Here is a 20,791-nt window from a genome sequence, read left to right as displayed (position 1 = left end):
AACCCAAGCCCAAGGGGTAGATTATTTTGAGGTGGGGGGAAGCAGCTAGTTGTGAGGCGACCCCCAAGTTTCGAGGACCTCTGCAGGTTTTTGCAGCATGGGCAAATCCCCTGAGATTAATAATCTGTTCCCAGGAAAAGACAAAAGGTGGTGGGGAGCAATGGCTGAACTGTAGTGAGGTACATGGTCACCCCTCCCTCAGGGGACTTGGTATCATTTTGGGGTGCTTGCTGAGGTGGATAGTCCCAGCTCCTGCTTCTTCTGCTGCTTCTTGTACTTTTCATTTCAACAAAACACTTGGTGTGGACCCTTTCACCATGAAATCATCATGCTCCAGAGCATTCCCACTCCCTTCCTCCCCCATTTTATCTTCTCCACGCCAAGAAATCCGCTCCTCCCACAGCCACTGCATGAGGACACACCAAACCCGGGGTTACCACTGCAACAGCATCCTAAATGTGACCCCCCCCAGTCAAAAGTGAAGTGACCCATCCGGGGGCTGGGGGGTTATGACACAAACTTGGGGTGATCAGATAAAAACATTCTTGTGCTCCCAGCCCTCTCACACACTCGGGGTATCCCAGGATTGGAATGAATCCCCTTGGAAAATGGCGGCAGCGTGGCCGTGGCGGTGGCGGTGCGGGGGGAGGGGGGGAGGTTGCCTTGGCCACGCATCCCTCTGTGAATGCATGACGTGCGCAGGGCTGGCGCCAGGCTGTCTGGGGCCGGGAGTTAGATCAACACAGCTGGAGGGCCCGGGCCACAGCTGGGCAAAGGCAGCGGGTCCCGCCGCCCAGGCAGGGCCTGTGGGAACCGCCGCCAACAAAACCCCCCTGCAAACAAAAGCTCCCCTCCCAGTCCCTCTGAAGCCTTTCAGCGCCCCCCCCCCCCCGCCCCCCGCCATCCCTTGGGAAATGAGAGGGAGTGTATGGGAATAAGCAGAGGCTCTACGCTGCTGTTTTGTATTGAGGGGAAGTCATAAGAAGGATTCAGGTGGTGGTCTGAAAAGAGTTTCTAAATGTTTTGTAAACATTTTAAAAATCTGTGTTAATTTCATTAAGTTTTACATTTATAGTTTATTTTTAAAAGATGTTTAATTCTTTTTTAACTTTATTTTGTTAATTTTTTGGGGGGGTGGGGGTTGGTTGTTTGCTCTTGCCCCAAAACAGGTTACTGAGGGTAATTATGTGTCTTCCCAAGCTGCTATCCTTTACATAGAGGTGATTTCCCAGGAAATTCATGACGAGTGAGGTGGGGGGTGGAGGGGGGGTGTGGAGAGAAAAATAAAAGGTACAAAAATAATCCAACCACAAGGAACGTTGGATGCTGCTTTCAAGGTTTTTTGTTGAGCAGCTCATGGCTTGGGGGAGCTATGGGGAGGAGGGGTGCTCTCCAGCCTGCAGTCCCCAGACCCCTTTGAAGGGGGTGGAAATAAAGCCCAGCATTGCCAAACTGGGATTTGGGCAGATCGAGAATAAATCGCTACCGCGGGCAGGAGTAATTTGGTCCAGGTGCCTGTACCCTCACCCCCCTGCCCCCCTCATTAGCTGAGACCCCTGGGCCGAGCAGGGTCCCAGAGTGCCTCCCTCCAACCCTCTTGGCTCATTCCCTTCCTGCACTTTCATAACCAAGCTCCCACAACACCCCCCCATAACTAAATCCTACCAATTTGGGGGAGAGAGGATTTTCCTCTTAGGCTCATCCAGATTCATTATCTGGGTGTTGCAGGGCTGTTGCTACTGCAGGACCCCTCCATGTGCCACCTGCTGCGGTGACACTCACCGGGGACCCCAGATCACTCCAGCTTTGGGCTTTTTCTATGGACATTCTCTAAGTTTTAAGGCAGTGATGGTTCAGAAGGGTAGTTTCCTTTATATCTCGCCCCCCCCCCAAGCCAATCACTTCTGCTGGAATAACCCCTTTGCCTATAAATCTCTTCTCCCACCTCCAAAATAAAAAACCTTCCAGGCCTCTCACAGGCGCTGACCTAAATCTGGTTTCTCCATCCTAACCTCAGTTTTACCGCAATTAATTTTTTTCTGCTGGTCACAAGATAATTCCTGACGCCAGAAAGTCTGGAGGTCAGATGAGAAGCGGATTGAGGAAAAGGGCGGCACTAATTTCCTTAAAACAGGGCGGTTGGGAGGTGGGAAACCCCATCGTCCTGTCTAAAAATAGGGGGAATTCACTGGGAAGGGGAGTGGGGCAGTTTGGGGGTGCTAGGGTGTTGAAGGGGTATGGGGGGGATAATTCCCAAGATGTTTGTGGGGTCTGACCATGGGAAGGAGAACCTTCGTGGTCGTGTCATCCCCCGTCGGGCCACTCTGGCCATCAAGGGTAAATCTGGGGGGCTGGGGAGGGGGGAGGGGTGAGGTAGAGGGGGTTTAAGACTTCATTTATGTGTAGGGGCGGAGTTTGATGCTTCATTGAAACTCAGAGGCGGGGTTTAGGGCTTCGTTTACATAAAAGGGAAGAGATTAATGGTTATTTTACATAAAAGGGGGTTGTATTGTTCATAATTTGCATGTAGTGGGCGCGGTCAAGTGGCGCTGCCTAGATAAAGGCGGCGCGTGTGCTTTCCCCCCCCCTTTCCCAAACCCTCCCCGATCTGCTAGCGAAATACAGAAGTTTGGGGTCCAGAGGGTAAGAGTTAAAGCTCTCAAAGCTGCCCTCTTTGGCGGTCTGGTGCTCGGAGGTCCCAGCAAAACCCCCGCTGCCACGACAGCCCCTGAGGCTCCTAGGCATTCCCCCGTCCTGCATCTCCAGACCTGCTCTGAGCCCACCATGAAAGCCATCAGCCCGGTGCGCTCCGTCCGGAGCTGCTACGAGGCCGTTTGCTGCCTCTCGGAGCAGAGTTTAGCCATCGCCCGGGGCAGCCACAACAAGAGTCCGGCCTTGGAAGAGCCCATGAACTTGCTCTACGATATGAACGACTGCTATTCCAAATTGCGGGAGCTGGTGCCGGGCATCCCTCAAGGCACCAAGGTGAGCCAGGTGGAGATCCTGCAGCACGTCATAGACTACATCTTTGACCTCCAGATCGTGCTAGAGGAGGGGTCCAAGGGCCGTGACCCCTCCTCCGAGGCCGCCCTACTTTCCCTTAAGGTAAGGGTCGCTTCGGACTGGGGGCTAGGTATGTCGATTTGGAGAGAGAGGATGTGTTAGGTTGGAGGTGATAACAAGTCGGGGCGGGGGTGCTGCTGGGTCCCCGAGTGTGTTGGTGGGTCATGGCACGGTGGGGAATGGGGAGGACTGGGGACCACCAGCCGCCGGGGTGATCTTAAGCCCTGTCCTTTCTCTCCGCAGGCGGCTGAACTCGCCTCAGAACTCCGTACCAAAGACGAGGGAAGTTTGTGTCACTAACGCCACCTCCACCAGGTGAGTGTCGCGCCCAGTCACCACCGCCACCGCCATCCACAGCCGAGTCCTCCCCATATGCCCATACCCCAGGTGGCATCCCGGGGCCCCCTCCTGCCCTCCAGCATCAAAATCCCCGGGGGACAGACCTCCAGCAACCCATGCTCCCCTCCCTAATTTCCCGTCGCATCCCAATTTTTCACCACCCGCATCCCAGTCGACCTCCCCAACCCACCACCGCTACCGATCCAAATAACGCAGACCAGTGCTCCCTCTTTCTGCAATCCCCCCCGATCTCTCACCTGAACCCCAGTCCCCAGTCAGCACCAACCCACTCCCAGCATCTCCAGGCGGGAGCCAGATACAGTCCCACAAGAACTTTGTTTCCTGGCTCCCACCCCCTCTTCCCAAATTTCCATCCCCAACTCCACTTACCACCACACTAATTACCACTATTATTTTTTTCTCCTCCCTCCCCCTCTGTTCTCTCACCTCCCAGTGCCAATTAACAAACAGGCAGCGAGTGTCGGTTCCTGGTTCGTTATCAGCCGGAGGTAAATAGCAGCTTCCTCCGTGGCGCCGGGCTGTCTGCAACTTACCGGCCCCGGCATCGCCTCCCCCGGGCCCGGGCACCGCGAGTGGGGAGTGGCTGGTTCCGATGCCCCCCCAGCCTTCCACCGCCAGCATCCCGCACACGGAGCTCAGCATCCCAGCTTGGGACCCGAATTCACATGAGATATTTTAAATGATATACTGATGAAGTGGAGGTTGTCTGTATATTTTTGGATTATAGCAGCGAGTCCTTTTTTTTAAAGGTATTCTATGAGATGGCGGGGTGGGAATTAGAGGGCTTTGGGGTGGGGGACAAACATCGTCGAGTATGAACTAAACTCTCTGGGGCTGTGGCCTCGTGTATTGTGGAGCTCTATAATAGAGTATAACTTTTTGTACCTTTTGTGCAGAAAGGTGATTTTCTGCGAACATGCCTTGTACTTGCTTTATAAACTTTTTATAAAAGTTACCATTTTTGCATAATAAAAATCAATATAATTTTGATTGTTTTTTCTGCTTCATCGCTGGGATGGAGGGAGCTGGGGTGCACCTCTGAGTGGGAAAACCCCCTGGGGGGTGGGAGCCTCCCAGACTTTGATGGGAACTTCTAGGATTACTGTAGGAATCTCCATAATTGTTTAATAGAAATGTCAGCTCAGGTATGGGAGGAATTAACCCTGGGCTGCCAGCTATTTTGTGTGCTGCTGTGCTCATCTGATATGGAAGGAGTGAAGATGATGCTGAGCCCCGGGGACCATCTAGAGGTGTAGCTGGAGCCCTGGGAAGGAAGAAAAAATACAATTTTTTCCACTTTTAGCCATGTAGAAATGGGCTGGTAGGTGCCCTGATGCTGGATTTGAGCTTCTACTGGGCTGGAAGGGGTGATGCTGCTCCCCCAGGATATACCCCATAGGGGTAGAGGAGTTTCTGGACTGCTTTTGCTGCCCTAGGTAGTATTGAGAGAGCAGCCCCTGCTTGGCCTGATCTCCTTGGGGTCAACACTGCAGGGAAGAGGTGTTGGGAGCAAAAGTGCTTTTCCCTCCCCTTGGGTAATGCTGTGGTTTCCCTTTGGCCCGGGTGCAGAACAGATGTGACCCCGGGCTGGCTCAGCTGTGGAGCCAGATCATGCTCCCTGGGGAAGGTGCTGGCCTGCCTAGGATGAAGTTAAATTGACTTCACCCCCACCTGTAGCACCATCATCTTTATTCCCTGTGCTGGGCTCTGGTTTTGCTGCCATGGGCTTAGCCAGGCATGATGTGGGTCCTGCCATGTGGCATTGGGGTGTCCCCAGGGTGCTCCAGCATCCAAGGGTGCTGGGTTAAGGGCTGCATCATGGGAAGAGGAGGAGGGAGAAGACACAAGGGTCTCGGAGCGCAGAGTGATACAAAGCTTCACCCACACATTGGCTTCAGCCTCTATCCCAATAGCAGAGAACAGGAGCTTAGGGTGCAGCTAGCACCTGCCAAACACTTCTTGTCCATGGGCATTTCCACAGAGAAAAGCAGCATGTGGAGCTTCCAAAAAGCACCACCTGGATCACCAGCCCCTGGGAACTTTCCTCCGTCCTCCCAGCTTGATGTCCCCAGGCTCCCCAGGGCAGGGTATCCTCTGGCACCTCTGGGTGGGGTAGGATGCAGTGACACAGGTTGTCCGGGAATGGTGAGAGGCAGGTGAAGGTGTCCATCCAGAAACCACTGCATGTGGGAACAGAGCTGCTGTTATGGTCACAGCTAAAAATAAGCTTTTGCCATCTCCACTGGCTTTTGGCTTTGGAGGAAAAGGCAAGGGGTGGGTTAGGGGTGAGTGTCCCCACATTCACCCCGGTGTCATGATCCTCCAGCTGTGCCAGTGCTGATGTACCAAAGGGATTTAAGTGGGATGGGTGGGAAAAGCATCCTGGGCATGAGCCAGGGGACGGGGATGAGTCTCGGTACCTGCAAGGTGGAGCTTCTTGCAGTGTGAGCACTTCATCCCCGGTCCTAATCCTAATGGGTCCCTCATCAGAGATGATGGTGGTGGAAATCCTAGACTCGTGGGAGCATTATTAATGAGCCTACTTTGAGACTGGGGTTACTTGGAGAAGTGGGGCTAGGCACTGATGGGATGGGAGAAACCAGTCCTGCTGGGGCTTTTTGGATGGAAACAACACTGGGGAGATGGAGGGGGACTCCAGCCCCCGGGGAGTGGAGGTGGCCCCTGCCCCTGTCCCCTCTCAGGGATCAGGGCAGGGGATTCCCGAGGCCAGGGGCTGTCGGAGTTCGGCAAGGTGTAGGTTCGGCTCTAGTTCCCAAGAAGCCTCCCAGGGCCGTTACCTCCTCCCCCGTGGTGGATGGATCCCAGCGTCTTGCCCGGAGCAGCCACCCCGACATTCCCAGACTCTGGCACAAGACTTGTTCAGACCTCACTGGCTCCCTGGACTGAGTAGTCAGTTGCCAGTGCTTTCTTTGAAACTCCTCTTAAAAAAAAAAAAAAAAAAAAAAAAAGAAACCCTCCAGAACTAAAAATAACTGTTGGGACTGGGATTTACCTCAGGGGGTTGATGGGATGATTCACCCCGTGGGACAGATGGGATTTACCTCGGGGAGAAGATTTACCCCATGCAGCAGATTTACTTTGGCTCTTGTGGAATGCTGATGCTTTCCTGGAAAACCCTAATAAAAAAAAAAAAAAAAAAAAAAAAAAAAAAATTAAGTAAAGAAAACGGGAAAAACACGCAGCTAAAAATAGCCACAGGGGCCGAGATTTACCTCAGGGAGAACAGCTGGAACGAGAAAAATGCTCCTGGCCGAGTAAGTCCGGCGTTACTTTTACCACCCCAGCTACACTGCAGGGGTGCAGAAAAGAGGCGAGGACGGCAAAAACTAATACCGCGGAGGAGGAGTGGTGAAGGTCGAGCGCGGCCCCGCCGCGGTGCCGGTGGCCCGTGATCCGGCTCGTTCGCCTCTTGGCAAGTGCCGGAGTCTGATGCAATCGCTGCGCTGACGGAGGCGGCGGTTCCCACCTGTATTTACCATTGTGTGCCCGGAGCTGTTTGCAGGTGTTTGCTGGCGCCGCGCTGTCTGAGCCGCACTTCCCTCCTCCTCCTCCCGCTGCTGCCCCGGCCAAGGCCTGGCCCCCGCGGCCCCCCCGCCCGGCTCCCCGCCAGCCGCCGCTGACACAGATGCTGCGCGCACACGCGTGACCTTGGCCAGGCACGCTCACGCGCGGAGGGAGTTTCTGGCCGCTGGGCGTGGGAGCGCACACGCACATGTACACATGTGTATTTACATGTGTATGTACACCATACACGTGGTATGTCAGTACACATACCACACTGACACGTGTGGTATGAGTTGTAACCAACTGACACGTGTGGTATGAGCATATTCACATGTGTGTGCATGTATGCACGCATGACTGTGCATTTGTACACACCTGTGTGCACTTACACACGTGTTTACAAACACTGACACACGTGTCTGTGCATGCTCACATGGGCAGATATGCATACATGACTGTGTTCAGTTACACACAGCTATCTGCACTCACACGTGTATTCAGATGCTGACATGTGTCTGGGCACACTCACACGCGTGCATGCATTTACACCCATGCCCACGTATACTTACAATATGCCTACAGGCACTGACACATGTCTGTGCACACTTAAAATACATGCACACATATGTAGATGGTGCGTGTATGCATACATGCCTGTGTGCACTTACACACGTGTGCATGTATGTACAGGAGGGCTCATCCCGCAAACCAATCTGTGTAGGGGCTCAGCACCCCCTTGGTTGGAGCTCCCAGAGATGCTGTGGAATTAGAGAAAGCTATTCCTGCTCCCTCCCCACCCCCGTGAAGACCATCCTCCGTCGTTGTAACCAACTCGCTTGTTCCTGTCAGCCCTTGTCTTCCCTCTCCCACAGGTGATATCGGGGCTTTGTCCCACGGTGGGACAGAGGCTTCACGCACGTCCCAAAATCTGCCGGGGACGACGTGAGGTGGAGCCGGAGCGGTGCGGGCTCCGCAGCCGTGACTCGCTGCTGCCGTCTCCAGGGCAGAGGAAGAAGATCCCGGCTCACCGGGAAGGTTCTCCCCGCGGGAAGAACTGGGATTTCAGATTTCCTCTGGTGTACCCTTGGAAACGACCAGGATTTCCCCCGATGCCTATCCCGGCAAGAATGGAGATCTCCTCTGGTGTTCCCCTTGTGAAGGACCAGGACCTTCTCTGGTGCCCTTCCAGAAAGGACTGGGACTTCCTCTGTTGCCTCCATTCCAGGCACAGGGATGTGTGGCATTGGGCTGTGGGGGCTGCTGGCCACCTGTGGCCCATCACATGCTCCCGGGAACGTTGTTCCCCCCACTCTGGGCGGAGCCATAGGGCATCAGCCCCCCTTGTACCCCCTCTCTCCTGGGAATGTTCCTTGGGGAGGAGCATTAGGGGATGGGATGGGATCTCATTTGGGATCCACAGCCCAGCTTCAGCCCCCTGCTTCTGGGATATAGTCAACCTCCTCTTTGTGCTCTGCATCCTGATGAGGTCCCCCATCTCCAAGCTGAATATGCAAAAGATTTTCCAGATCCTGAGGTGAGCGATGGTGTGGGGACTGTACTCCTAAGCTTCTGGTGGTGCCTTCTTGGTCTGGGCAGGGATGCAGTGGCCCAGGTGTAGTGGTGGCACTATTCCATGTGCTGAATCTGCACTGGGAAAAGCAACATCATTACTTGTTCTTCGCCATCAGCTTTTCACCCTCCTCTTGGGGTGCAGTTCAGACCCTCCCAAGACCCTCAGGGGAGAAGCTAGGAGGGGTCTCCTGACTCCTCCTCCCACTACGGCCAGCACAGTGATGGGATCTCTTGCCTTGCTCCAGGGTGAGGAGGCTGGAGGGATGCTCATCAAGGGGCTGATAGGGATGCTTCAGGCCATCCACAAAGTCATCCCAGACCTCTGCAACATCACAGAAATGAGATGGTCTCTAAGGTCCTTTCAAATCCAAACCCCTCTGTCTTGTAGGGTGGAACCTGGTGAATGGCCTGCCCTTCTGGACCCCTTGGCGTCACAGGAAGACACAAGTCTGTGTCTTCTGGTATGGGAGAGGACTTTGCTGGTGGAAAGCCATGGCTGGAAAGGCTGGAAAAGGCTTATTGAGCAAATACTAAGTAGTGGGAAACATGCCCTTGACTCCTCCCTCAGCTGTCCCTCAGCACAGCTGAGGGGATGAGGGCCAACAAGTTTTTCCACCTTCTGGGTCAGCCCTTACCCCAGTGAGGTCACACTAACAACACGTGGGGACGTCACCTCTGCTTTGTCCAAGCTGGAGGAGTTGAGGACACAAGCTGCCAGGCCCTCCCCATACTCCAGTGTCCTTATACCAAGGGTCACCTGCTGGAGCGAGCCCAAGGCAGGCAATCGACACAAATTTATCCACTCTGCTGGGCATGGCCTTGTCTTTGTGCACTGGGATGGAGACAGCAGTTGCCTTCTTCCCGCAGAGAGGAAGAAGAAGGTCTGGGTAGATTGATTTGCCAAGCTCAGCCACACTCCTGGCACAGGGGTTGCACTGCCCAGCTGCTGCCAGGCCTTTTGTTCTGCCTCGAGTCTCACACGGTGGGAGGCAAATGTCTATCCTTGATCCAAGGCTCCTGGCACACTTCTGGGTTTCTCTCCCAGCTGAGTTGGAGTCTGGAGGTCTGGTGTCCTTCCTCATCCACAGCAGAGGCCATGTCCAGCCTGTGTATCCATCTGTCTGTATTCCAGGAGGCTTCTTCGCACACAAGTCCACCTCTGCACATGATTATCCTTATCCCAGATCTGAGTATGGAGTTGGCTCTTCCTGTAGAGAATGATGGAGAGAACAATGGGGAAGAATGAATGGATGGAGGCAACCAGGTAATGGAGAGGAATCAGGGAATGGAGAGGAATCAGGGGATAGAGACAAACAAGGTGATGGAGAGGAACCAAGGGACAAAGAGAAACCAATTGCTGTGGCTAGGTGGCCTCAGCAAAATTAAACCCTGGCCTGTCTCAGTGGCTGTGGTGGCCTTTTACTGGTGCCAGCAAGGGTCAGAGTTGCCCTTGCTCAGGGGTTTGCCATTGCCTCGGTGATTCCTGTTACTGCTGCACTCTGAAATACACTGTAGGCCAACTTGGGTCCCCTTATCCCCTTTTTCTCCCTCCACTTTGCTAGAAAGACCTGGTGCATTCCAAGGACATGGGTGGGATGCATGTGGAGCAATGGGTGGCAGGTTGAATGAACTATGAGTGAACCAGGGGCCAAATCTGCTCATGCTGATCCCTCTGAGATCCCTGCCCTCCACCACCAGCACTGTTCCCTGTCTGCGGGTGGGGAGGTGCCAACCAGCCTCTGGCTGGTGGAGGCCAAAATTTTTTTTTAAATAGATACAGCTCCCTCTTCCCTACCCTGGGTTGCTGTAACTGGGGATAGGTGTGGGGGAATGATGGGAAGGGTGGGATGAGGATGAGAAGATAAGGATTGGGGTTTGATGGAGATAAAGGGATGATGAGGAATGCGGGATGATGGGGTTGGAGGGTCGCAGCCCCCGGGCTAGACCCCACCAGATTGATATGGGGAGGTATCTTCTAAAAAGAAAATAAGTAACAGAAAATGTATCCTAGTCCCGATCCCCAACGCAAAAGCCCCCCCCCCCCCCCAAAACAGGCACACCTACCCCCAGCAGGTGGTCTCAAGAAGGTCCCTCCCCTTATTTGCATAAGTGACCCCGCACGCCGCGCGGCCGCTTTAAAGCCCCTCCCGGCGCAGCGCCACCGGCCGCAGCGAAGAGGCGGGGCCAGGGCGGCGGCAGCCAATCAGCACGCGGTGTTTTCCGCGGGAATTCCGAATTTCGCGGTACGGGTTTTGGCGCTTAAAAAAAAAAAAACGGAAAAAAAAAAAAAAAAGAAAAAGAAAAGAAGCACTCGGGGCCAGACGTGATCGGGCGGGAGTGGAGCCGGGCACGGGGGTCCCGGCCCAGGCGGGGCCGCTCTCCGGCCGCTCCAGCTCCATACGGGCCCAGTGCAGCTGAATTTTGGGGCCAAAAGCGAATTTTCCACGGGTTTCGGCGGCATCGCCGCCGCGTTCTTCTCTGCGGGTTTTCGGGGGGATTTTGGGGACCGGCCGGTGGTATCGCCCGCCGGGAGACCTCCTCGCTCCCCCAAAATGCCACGGCTGAGACTGTGACCCCCCCACCAGCTACGGAATCGCGGGGTGCCTCCTACCCTCTTCCCCAGGCCGGGCTTCTCAGAAAGGACTTTGCAATGCTGCGGCTCCCCAGGGGAGTGTCCCCCGCCCCGAGGAGGGGGGGTACTGCCCTGCCAGCCCCCCGTCCCCACCAACACCCGAAGAAGGTCATGTCAGTGATGGTCTCCTGTGATCCGGGAGCTTCCAGCCTGGGCACCCCCCCATTATCCACAGGCTGTTTCACCCAGGTCAACACGCCAGCGGCTGTCAGCGCCGCCACTTCACAGGGCAGGTGCCTCTGTGACACCCCCCAAGGCCCCGAGCTCAGGACCCTCTGTTCAGCCTCGGCGGGACGACTGCCGGTAAGATATCTACATCCCGTCTCTTCCTCGGGTATTGCTCCAGGGGCACGGGAGGCTGGGGATGGTGCTGGGTGGGGAGCAAATGGTGGGTGACCTCAGCATGTACAGCTCCCTCCCAAATTTTGCAGCTTATATTGGAGTCTGCACCCTCTAATGTATCTTTCTGGGAGTGGGGGAGGGTGAGGTCTGAAATCAGAAGTCGCAGTGAAATCGCTTAGACGTTTCTCAACTTCCCCTCGCCCCTGCGTGCCCGCGGCTCCAGCTTCCGCTTCTTGGCCTTTTCCGGCCTCATTTCCTCTCTCCAGCTTGCAAAAAGTCCGGGTTGTGCCTCAACACCCGGTCAGCAATCCCAGGCCCTTTGAGAAGCCCTTTCTATGGTGGGGAAATAAGGAATGGGTACAGGCAGCGCCCCTGCCTGCTCTGGGTGGGGGGCACCCACCCTGCCCACTGGGTCTCCCCATTTTGGAGCTGTGACCCCCGGGGTGACCCGTCACCTGGGGAGGTGGGGGGACACGGAACAGGGGGCGCTGTCTAATGTTTGTTTCTTCCCGTGGCTACAGTGAGACTGGCAATGGCTGTTTTTATGGGAGGGGTTCCCATCCTCCATGGATCACCCCAAGGCTTTATGGCTCAGACCCTGATGCTGGGAGTTGTCTAGAGGGTTGCTGTCCCATATCCCTGCCGCCAAGCAGGGATAAAGCCCAACACTAAGCTACAAAGTTACCCCTAAACAGAGAAAGTGAGGCACAAGTCGGGGGCTGGCCCCATGCCCATTGTCAGGGCACACAGGAAGCCTGTCCCTGCTCCCGGAAGAGTTGGCGGCAGCGGCCCTGCCAGCAGCTGGCATTTAATTCCTGCCTGCTTCAGCCTGGGCACACATCCAGCCCTCACTGTGAGCCTCTGTTTTCCTTGGTCCTGGGAGGGATCCCAGGCCCTGCTAACACTGATTTAGTGTTCCCAAAGCTTAATTTATTTATTTATTCCTCTCCTCCCCCCTCCCCCCACCCCCGTTCCCAATCCCTGATGCTTGGTGCCAGCTGGGGATATTGCCGCTGCGGAGGGAGAGGGAGTGTCTTTCCTTCCCCCTTTGTGCCGTGGTTGGGGGGCTGGATGCGGCTGTTTCAGGTCCCATCCCGGGGGACTTTGGGACCACCTGTCTCCTCTCTGGCCTCTTTGTCCCTGAACTGCATGAGACATCCTGCACTGCCAGGGTCTGTTGTTTAAGAAGACACCATCATTGCTGCCTTCTCCCTTAAAAACACCCCACAGACCCCCAGTACCATTTCTGTGGATGTGCAGAGCTGTTTTTGGGCTAGTGGCCCCTTTGTCATCATCATCATCACCCGCTCCAGTGCTCAGGGTGCTTCTTCCTGCTACTGTTCCCTAAATGTGGCTGGGGAGGGGGGTGGAGGGCAGCAGTCTTGTGTTACACTTGGGGACATGAAGTGCTTGTCCTTAAGTGACATCTGGGATGAAGAGGTTTTGGCTAACAGCCTCTTTATCATCACCACCATCATCACCCACACAAGGAGATGTTCCACATGCTGCTGCCCACAACCATCCCTTGAACAGGGTCTGGGGGCTCATGTGACACCTGAGGACATGACTCGCTCCTCTTTCCCCCTTGGTGGCTTGTGAGAAGCGTTCCTGCCTCTCCCCATTTACCGCTGCCATTATCCCATTTGTGGTGCTGAAGATACTATTTCCAGCCCCGGTATGGCATTCGCAGCCCTGACAGCTGGGGTTCCTGCCGCGCACACCCTGTTTATGGCACAACCTTTGTGTGCAGAGCCGAGGCAATCGGATACCAGCGTTTCCTCCCAATTCCCAAGCAGGGCAATTGTGGCCGCTCCTACCGGCTTTGTGCCACATGAGTGATCTGAGATCACATGGAGGAGCCTATCACCCTGCGGGAAAGCAAGATGAGCTGTCTCTCACCGTACAAAAAAGCCTTAAATTTACCATACTCTCCGATTTGAGGGTTCTGGAGTAATTAAATGTGTTTTCTTCCAGGGAAAAATGTGTATTTTGGAGTGGTTTTAGCCCATGCCAATCCCATCATCAGCGTTTGCCCATCTCTGGTCTCTATAGGGATTTAGGACTATGCAAGAGCACTGGAGGGAGAGGTGTTTCTGCCGTGGTTTCCCAGCTCCCCACCCTGAACAGGGACAAGAGTCCTCTGTGGTTCTGAACAAGCTGGCAGGGCTGAGCCATCCGTGCAAAGAGCACCCAAGACTGGCAGCCCCTGTGGGTGCTGGGTTATGGGAGAACCTGCTCAGCAGCACCCCAGATTATACAGGAGTGACATAATCCCATCCCACCTTGATACCATCAAAGGGTTTTCTGCATGGGCAGAAGGGGGGATTTCTAGGGGAGGGATGGGTGGGGAAGTGGTGATTGTGCTGTTGCCCTTGGAGAGGGGCTTGTTTGGCTACGGCTTTTAAAGCTGCCAGCTCCTCTCTATCGGGGAACATCTCCTGGGATGGGGCTATTGGAGGGGATGCAGATGTTGGCTGCACCCCAGAGTAGGGAGCAGTATTTGGGGTGAGGGTACTGTCTTCCTCCCCAGTGCAGAGTGGTCTCACTGTCTCCCAAATCTGGGATCAGCCTCCATTCCCCGTCTGCATCTCATGCACTACTAGCCCTCAGCCACCCCAAGGCAGTGGAGACTGCACTTGCGGGGGTCTGACCCAACAGCCCCTTAGCACAAGCAAGCAGCAGGATCCTGGAGTGCCCCTTAGCTCCCCGCCAGCTCCAAGTGCCCAGCCCCAGGCGCTGTGCTCCCACACCCCCATGGGGCCAGTGGGGCTGGTAAAAGGGGGAACTAGGGGGAGCCCCATAAAGGGCTGGGCAGAGCCTGGGCAAGCCCAGAGAAGGCAGCGGATGCTGCTGAAAGGGAAGGTTGGCAGGAGGAGCCCTCTGCGGGGGAGCTGAGGGATGCTCTGATGCTTGGGCTGGGTGCAGGGTGTAGCCCCTGGCGCCAGGGCTGGGCTCAGGGCTGCTTGGCAGGCAGAGCTGGCAGGGAGCCCAGCCTACCCCCTCACTGCCTTATATACACTCGAAATTTTGGGGTCAAGCCTGATTTCCCACCCCCACCGCCATATTGCGTGTAGATAGTGTGTTCCCACATCCCGGGGAGCCGTGGCTGGGGGCTGGCAAGTGGTGTGGGGTGGTCCTGCCATGTCCTTTGGGTTTGGTCCCTGCTCCCCTACCTCCTCTGGTTCATCTCACCCCCCCCCCCCACTTCCCCCAGTGCTGGTAGGGTGCTGGAAGCCCCTCGCTGTGCCCCACTCAGCTGTTGTGTGCCTAATCCTGACCAGCTCGGGGGATGGCAGCTGGGTCACAGGAGGGAGCCCCTTGTCCATTGTCCCTTGCTAGTGGGTCCCAGAACTCAGGGTCCTGCCACTGTCAGTCCACCAAGCCCCCCCCCCCCCCCAAAAACTGCACCTGGGGAAGCAGGGGTCCCCTTTTATCCCCTCCTATGCATGGGGAGGGGGGATTTGGGGGCTTTGGAGGTGTCTGGAAACACCAGGACCTGCTGTGGGTTGCTCTGTGCCTCAGTTTCCCCATTGCTTGGGGTAGGTGGGGTGCAGCTGATCTCCCCTACAGTAATGGGAACATACATTGGCCATGGCCATCCGTGGTGGAGAAGCAAGGGATACCAGTGTGGGGCGGGGAGGCAGGGTGATGCCCGCCCTCTGCTGCTGGCAGATGGATGGGGTCTTATCTGAGGCAGGTGTTTCCCATGCGCTCGGCATTCACCGTTGTGGTGCCAGCAGCTCCGGGGCAGATCCGGGGGCACGAGGCTGGGGTTGGAGGCAAGTTCACTGGGAAAAACCTGCTCGGGGAAGGGTGGGAGGGAACAGATTCCCACAGGAGCTCGGGACCAACCTGGCTCCCTCAGGGGGAAGAAAACAGCCCCTGGCACCTCTCCCGCCAGCCCCCTTGGGTGGCAACGAGGCCGAGGTGCCCAACCCTTCCCTGCAAAGTGTGCAGGGGAGCCACAAGGGAGCCGCTGTCAGAGCCGGCACAGGGAGCTGGGTGCCATGTGGGATGTACTGGGGCGTACCCTGTGGGACAGCCCAGCCTGGGAGCAGGTACTGGTGGGGGGTTGGGATGGGGCTGGGGGGCTGCTTTTTGCTGCTGAGCCAAAGCGTCCCCCCCACAAATCACCCTGTATATGTTTGTGGATATGAAGGGGTTCTGAGGGATTTGTTTGCATTGATGGGGGGGGTTGGTGACACCCTCCAGTTCTCCTGTGAATTTACTCTGCTGCATTTTTCCCTGGGTCCCTTCTGCCCAAGTGCTGCTCAGGGTTCCTTGTGGAGGGTTTCAAGGAGCTGCTTGCCCTGGTGAGGAGACAGCAGGTGCAGGGATGTTTGTCTCCCCTCCCAGAACCCAGCATATCTCTCTCACCACAGTTTCCCTCCAGCTGGGTACACGTGTCCAGGGCACCCAGGCGTCCCGTGGGGGCTGAATCCGGCTGGTCCCAGGTGTGCTGGTGGCAGCCGGGTGCCCTTGGCTGCCTCAACCATCACCCGGTGGGAGGGAGGAAGTGAAATCCTGCACCCCAGTGGGCCAACTGGCAGGGTGGGAGGGTGAGAATCTGGCTTTGGAGCCACTACATTCCCAGGGGTCAGCCCGTGGAGCCCTGCCAGGAGCTGGGGGTGATGGGGAATCCTGGTGGGTTCCCTGTGACTGCTAGGGTGTTCAGGAAGTCATGGGGGGTGACGGGACCCCTCATGTCCTCTCCATCCAGTTCTCCCAGTGGCCTCTCACATTGCTGGGTGCTGCTGTGCCGCTTCCCAGAAGGAGTATTGCAACTGGATGAGCCTCTTGCAGGATTCTCCCATCCCAGGATGTGGCACCCAGGGCTTGGCTGATGGCCCAGGGGGGATCTGAGGAACTCAGAGAGATGTCTGGCTTGGCCACAATGCAGGGTTTTATCTCATGCTCCAGGCCAAGAGGAAGCTGGACCTGGAGGGCCCCGAATTTCGCACCCCCAAGGGGAAGGGCTGGACACTGGGACAGGTCCCCAGCCACAGAAGTAAGTGATGCGGGGTGAGATGGGGCAGGGGAAGCTGGGGGGAGCAGACCCCACTTCTCTTCCCTCTTAGAACCATGTCCCCTCTAGCACTACCTCATGTCACCTCCAGCCCATATCCCACAGGATAGGGGGTGGGGGGGGTGTCTCTCAAGTCCAGACCAGTGATACCTCCGTCCCATGGACCTGGCTAAGGAGAGGATGGGGAGTGGGGAGATATCTTGTCTCCAACCCTATGTAATCTCTGTCCCAGATCTGACACTAAAGAAAAAAAAACATGGTCTCTCGTGTCCAGCTCCTTGTTACCTCCATCCCACATCCCAAATTAAGGAGAGGATGGGGAGTGGGGAGATATCTTGTCTCCAACCCTATGTAATCTCTGTCCCAGATCTGACACTAAAGAAAAGAAAACATGGTCTCTCGTGTCTAGCTCCTTGTTACCTCCATCCCACATCCCAAATTAAGGAGAGGATGGGGGCGGTCTCTTGTTTCTTCACAGCCCCCAAGTCTCCTGGGGAGAAGACTCGCTACGACACCTCACTGGGGCTGCTCACCAAAAAATTCATCCGTTTGCTGAACGAGTCTCCCGACGGTGTTGTGGATCTGAACCAGGCTGCTGAGGTGCTGGAAGTCCAGAAACGTCGCATCTACGACATCACCAATGTACTGGAGGGCATCCAGCTCATCCGCAAGAAATCCAAGAACCACATCCAGTGGATGTAAGTGATGGGACGCAGGGATGGGGCAGGGTGGGGAAGACATGGCTTGGGGACATGTAGAGTGTGCTGTGCCATCACTCAGATGCCCTCTCCGTTGGCAGGGGGACAGGGATCTTTGAGGATGCAGCAATGGTGGCGAAGCAACAAGTGCTGTGTGGGGAACTGACCGAACTGGCTAGGACAGAGAGGATGCTGGACCAGCTCATGCAGGACTGTGCCCTGCAGATCCAGCAGCTGGCTGACAATGAGACCAACCAGAGATATCCTTGCTGAGGGAGATGGGAGGGAGGGCAGGGTCTTGGGCATCTCTCTGAGCCCCTTCTCCTCCGGTTGGATTCCCCTGGGCTTGGGGGGCGTTCGGAGGGATGCGACAGTTATGTCCTGCTTGCAGCCCCTCCTTTTCCTATACCTCGTCCCTGTCCACGCTGGCATATGTCACCTACCAAGACCTTCGTGCCATCAGCAACTTCCAGAAGCAGACGGTGATTGCCGTGAAGGCTCCCCCTGAGACGCAACTGGAGGTGCCAGACTTCAGCCAGGTGTGTGCGGGTGCTGCTGGATCCATGCCACACTCAATGGGTCCCTCTGGGGTGTCCCAAGGACACAGCCCTGGGTGGTCCCAGCCCAGCATGGTGGACACAGCCCAGCATGACCCTGGGTGGTTTTGGGGTGTCTCCACAGGGCTGTTTGACCCTGAGCTGGTCGTTCAAGGGTTGCAATGCCCCAACTGGATCCCTTATGGGTTGGGGCTAGTGGAGTGGGATATGGGTGACCTTCTGGGTGCCCCCCCTGAGCCTTACTCTGCCCTCCCAGGAGAACTTCCAGCTCTACCTGAAGAGCACCAACGGCCCCATCGAGGTGTACCTCTGCCCAGAGGAGATCATGGAGGAAAGCCCCACCAAGGACCACCCGGTTTCCTCTGCTGCCACCTCCCCACAAGACCACCCCGTACCCCTTTGCCTGACAAACAGCTCCCCATCAGCCACACAGCCACCCCACCCCATCTCCCAGAGCTGGGGGGGCACAGGAACTCCTCTCTCACCTCTATCTCTGCCTCTCCCCATCCAGGGGGGACCCAGCTCACTGCTGGAGATGGAGCCTGGACTCCTGGGCTCCCCTGCCCACCTTCTGCAGCAGACAGAGGACCAGCTGCCCTGCACCCCCTCCCACCTGGACTTGGGACCCTTCGTTACCTTCTCGCCCCCCCTGGAACAGGATGACTATCTCTGGGGGCTTGAGGGCGAGGGTGTCACAGACCTCTTTGAGACATATGACCTGGGAGACCTGCTGAAGCACTGAGTGTCTCCCCAGTCCTCATTGCCTTTGTTCCCTCTGGCCACTTGTGTCCTGAGCATGTGGGATCTCTGTGGGGTGACTGGAGAGATTGGGTATGTTGGGGAGCACTGGGTTTTCTGAGGACAGGGGGGAGAGGAGGCCTTGTGTTGCTCACCCAGTGTGGCTTCTCTGCACTCTCCTGGGTTGGTTGTCATCTCACTGGGCTCTGAGAGTGCCCTGTGATCCATCCAGGCCCATTCCAGTATCCCCCAATAAATCCATGGGGCACTGACGCTTCCCACCATAACTCCTCACCACCCTGGGGATTCTGGTGGGCTGGGAGTGCCTTTGGGTGCCCCACATGAGTTAGGGGCACCCTTGGGTGGCAGAGAAACTTCTGCCCAGAATGGGCTGTGTCATGCTTTGGGGTCACTCCAGTTGCTTCTCAGTTAAACTGGTTCTTCATGGTCACAACAGGTAATTTCCAGTGGCATTTTCCCCACCACGGCTGGAATAGCCTTAAAAAAAACATTGAGGCAGCAAAGCTGAAGTCACCTTTGGGTGAGGGAAGAATGAAGCTCACAGGGCTCCGGCAAATCTCTGGCCAGGACATGGAGCCATATTCCCTGAAGGGCTGCAGCCCCTCTGCCCCAGTCTACACCAGCTCCCTCTGGCCTCTTGGAGTTGCTGGTGCTGGCAGTATCAAAACTGGAATGTACTGGGAAGAGGTATGCCTGGGGGAGGTGATGACCTGCAGAGAGGGGCTTGGGAAACAACCTGGGACAAGCCCTGGGACATGGGGTAGGATAGGGCTTTTAATTGTGCCATTCTTTGGTAAATATCTGTAATTATTGCACTATATTTATCCAGGTATCCCCTTTGGTGTGGGGCTGGCAGGGCTGGGAGGGGTTGGATTTATCAGTGGGTGTATTTAAGTTGTCCTTCCTTGGGTTGTTGGTGCTCCTGTAGGTTGGTTCAAGAGATGGTGTGGGTGAGAATATATTTTGGCCTGGAAAAACTTGTGGCACTTGATGTTTTCTGCCCAGGAGGGGTTGAAATAGAATAAAATTTTGGAGTTTTAAAGGACTATTTTCCTCTAAGCAGCAAAATGTTGGAATGGTTTGGGTGGAGACAGGAGCTGAGCTGGTTTTGCTACTGTTTCAATGGGCTGTTTTGGGGCTTTTTAACTGGCCAGCCTGCTCTGTAGGTGCTTGTGGAGAAGGGGTTTGAGGTGAAGCTTTGACTGGAGTGAGGAGAGTGGGTCTGACCTGCTCAGACTGGTGATTTCCAGCCCAAATCTGGCTGGGATGAGCTTTTGCCTGAGCTAGAGCCCCTCCAACCAGGAGTTTGGGAAAAGCCGGGGCTGGGGGTCAGCTCCCTATGGATCTTGGGGCTGGATGGGTTTGTGCACCCCGATTTGGGGTCTGCAGAGCAAGATCCTGGGGGAGCTGTGTCTGTGTAAGGTCCTTCCCCATGTGTCACACGTGACCTAGGGATGCCACCAGTGCTGGTGGCAAAGTGATGGTCAGTGGTACTAGGGGATGTCCTGTGGCATGTGGTGATATCTGGTGGTACCCAGGTGATATCTGGTGGTACCCAGTGATGGCTGGTGGTACCTGATGTGCATTGGTACCAAATGATACCCGGTGGTACTCAGTGATGTCTAAAGGTCCCTGGTGATGTCTCGTACCTGGGATCGTGGCACGTATTGGTGTTGTGTAGCCTGGTGGTGAGGAGGAGGAGAGCCCCGGGCCAGGTGAGCAGGGCGAGGCGCACAGAGTCCACGACCCCCGTGGGGATGAGTGTCCTACAGCACGTAGGGGGATTTCCCTGGGCCATTTGTCGCCCCCCAGCCCGCGCAGTGCCCAGGCCAGCCAGGAGGTGGCAGGGCCACACCAGCCAAGGGACCGGAGGTGCCCCTGGGGCAGCGGAGGGGGGGGATCGGGGGCTGCCTGTCTGCTGAGAGGCTCTTATCCCAAATCCCTCCTGCTCCTCTCCTGCCTGGGCTGCAGCCTTTTAACCCTCTGTCTGCCAGAGCCCTGCCGATGGAGATGTCTTGGGAACTCGGCAGATGTTGGGTCCCCCCAAACGGGGGGAGGACAGCCCAAACCGAGGGCTCGCGTGGAATCTTTCAAGCGTAGCCGTTCACCCAGGGCTTGTGATGGCTCTTCCTGTACCCCAGTCCCTCTCAGCATCTCAGTAACAGCGTGTTAGAGGAGTGCTTGGGCTGGCCCTGGTTAGGCACAGACCTGAGTTTTACTGAGCCCCACTCCTGGCTCAGTAAAAGGGTCGACAGTC

General features: G+C 56.1%; 2 protein-coding genes and 1 long non-coding RNA gene across 5 annotated transcripts; 2 read left to right on the top strand and 1 right to left on the bottom strand.

Moving 5' to 3' along the window:
* Positions 1 to 2,569: 2,569 nt before the first annotated feature.
* ID3 (inhibitor of DNA binding 3) lies at positions 2,570 to 4,413 on the top strand. Its single transcript, XM_053964875.1, has 3 exons — positions 2,570 to 3,105; positions 3,307 to 3,378; positions 3,857 to 4,413. Exons 1-2 carry the CDS (start codon positions 2,785 to 2,787, stop codon positions 3,361 to 3,363), a joined length of 378 nt encoding a protein of 125 aa, XP_053820850.1. The 5' UTR covers positions 2,570 to 2,784; the 3' UTR covers positions 3,364 to 3,378; positions 3,857 to 4,413.
* LOC128799979 (uncharacterized) lies at positions 4,407 to 6,947 on the bottom strand. 3 transcript variants are annotated; one of them, XR_008434883.1, is made up of 5 exons: positions 6,657 to 6,947; positions 6,486 to 6,560; positions 6,222 to 6,364; positions 5,309 to 5,603; positions 4,407 to 4,687 (listed from the first exon to the last, which is right to left on the bottom strand). It is a non-coding gene; the product is annotated as an uncharacterized LOC128799979 (long non-coding RNA). The 3 variants fall into 3 exon arrangements; XR_008434884.1 differs by having other exon boundaries at positions 5,441 to 5,603; XR_008434882.1 differs by lacking the exon at positions 4,407 to 4,687 and having other exon boundaries at positions 5,098 to 5,603.
* Positions 6,948 to 11,170: 4,223 nt separating this feature from the next.
* On the top strand, positions 11,171 to 19,506 carry E2F2 (E2F transcription factor 2). Its single transcript, XM_053964870.1, has 6 exons — positions 11,171 to 11,455; positions 16,415 to 16,502; positions 16,999 to 17,218; positions 17,320 to 17,478; positions 17,643 to 17,757; positions 18,032 to 19,506. The coding sequence occupies exons 1-6, from the start codon at positions 11,171 to 11,173 to the stop codon at positions 18,515 to 18,517; spliced, it is 1,353 nt and encodes a 450-aa protein (XP_053820845.1). The 3' UTR covers positions 18,518 to 19,506.
* Positions 19,507 to 20,791: the final 1,285 nt, after the last annotated feature.

Source organism: Vidua chalybeata, chromosome 25 (genome assembly GCF_026979565.1).
Source record: "Vidua chalybeata isolate OUT-0048 chromosome 25, bVidCha1 merged haplotype, whole genome shotgun sequence".
Taxonomy (NCBI): domain Eukaryota; kingdom Metazoa; phylum Chordata; class Aves; order Passeriformes; family Viduidae; genus Vidua; species Vidua chalybeata.
The sequence above is the reverse complement of the archived record's forward strand: the minus strand, read 5'-3'. Positions and strand labels throughout refer to the sequence as shown.

Coding starts and splice junctions, on each gene's coding strand:
- E2F2 (XM_053964870.1), top strand. CDS start 11,171: ATGCTGCGGCTCCCCAGGGGAGTGTCCCCCGCCCCGAGGAGGGGGGGT. Junction 16,503..16,998: donor ACAGGTCCCCAGCCACAGAA/GTAAGTGATGCG, acceptor GTTTCTTCACAG/CCCCCAAGTCTCCTGGGGAG. Junction 17,479..17,642: donor GACAATGAGACCAACCAGAG/ATATCCTTGCTG, acceptor GTCCCTGTCCAC/GCTGGCATATGTCACCTACC.
- ID3 (XM_053964875.1), top strand. CDS start 2,785: ATGAAAGCCATCAGCCCGGTGCGCTCCGTCCGGAGCTGCTACGAGGCC. Junction 3,106..3,306: donor CCGCCCTACTTTCCCTTAAG/GTAAGGGTCGCT, acceptor TTCTCTCCGCAG/GCGGCTGAACTCGCCTCAGA.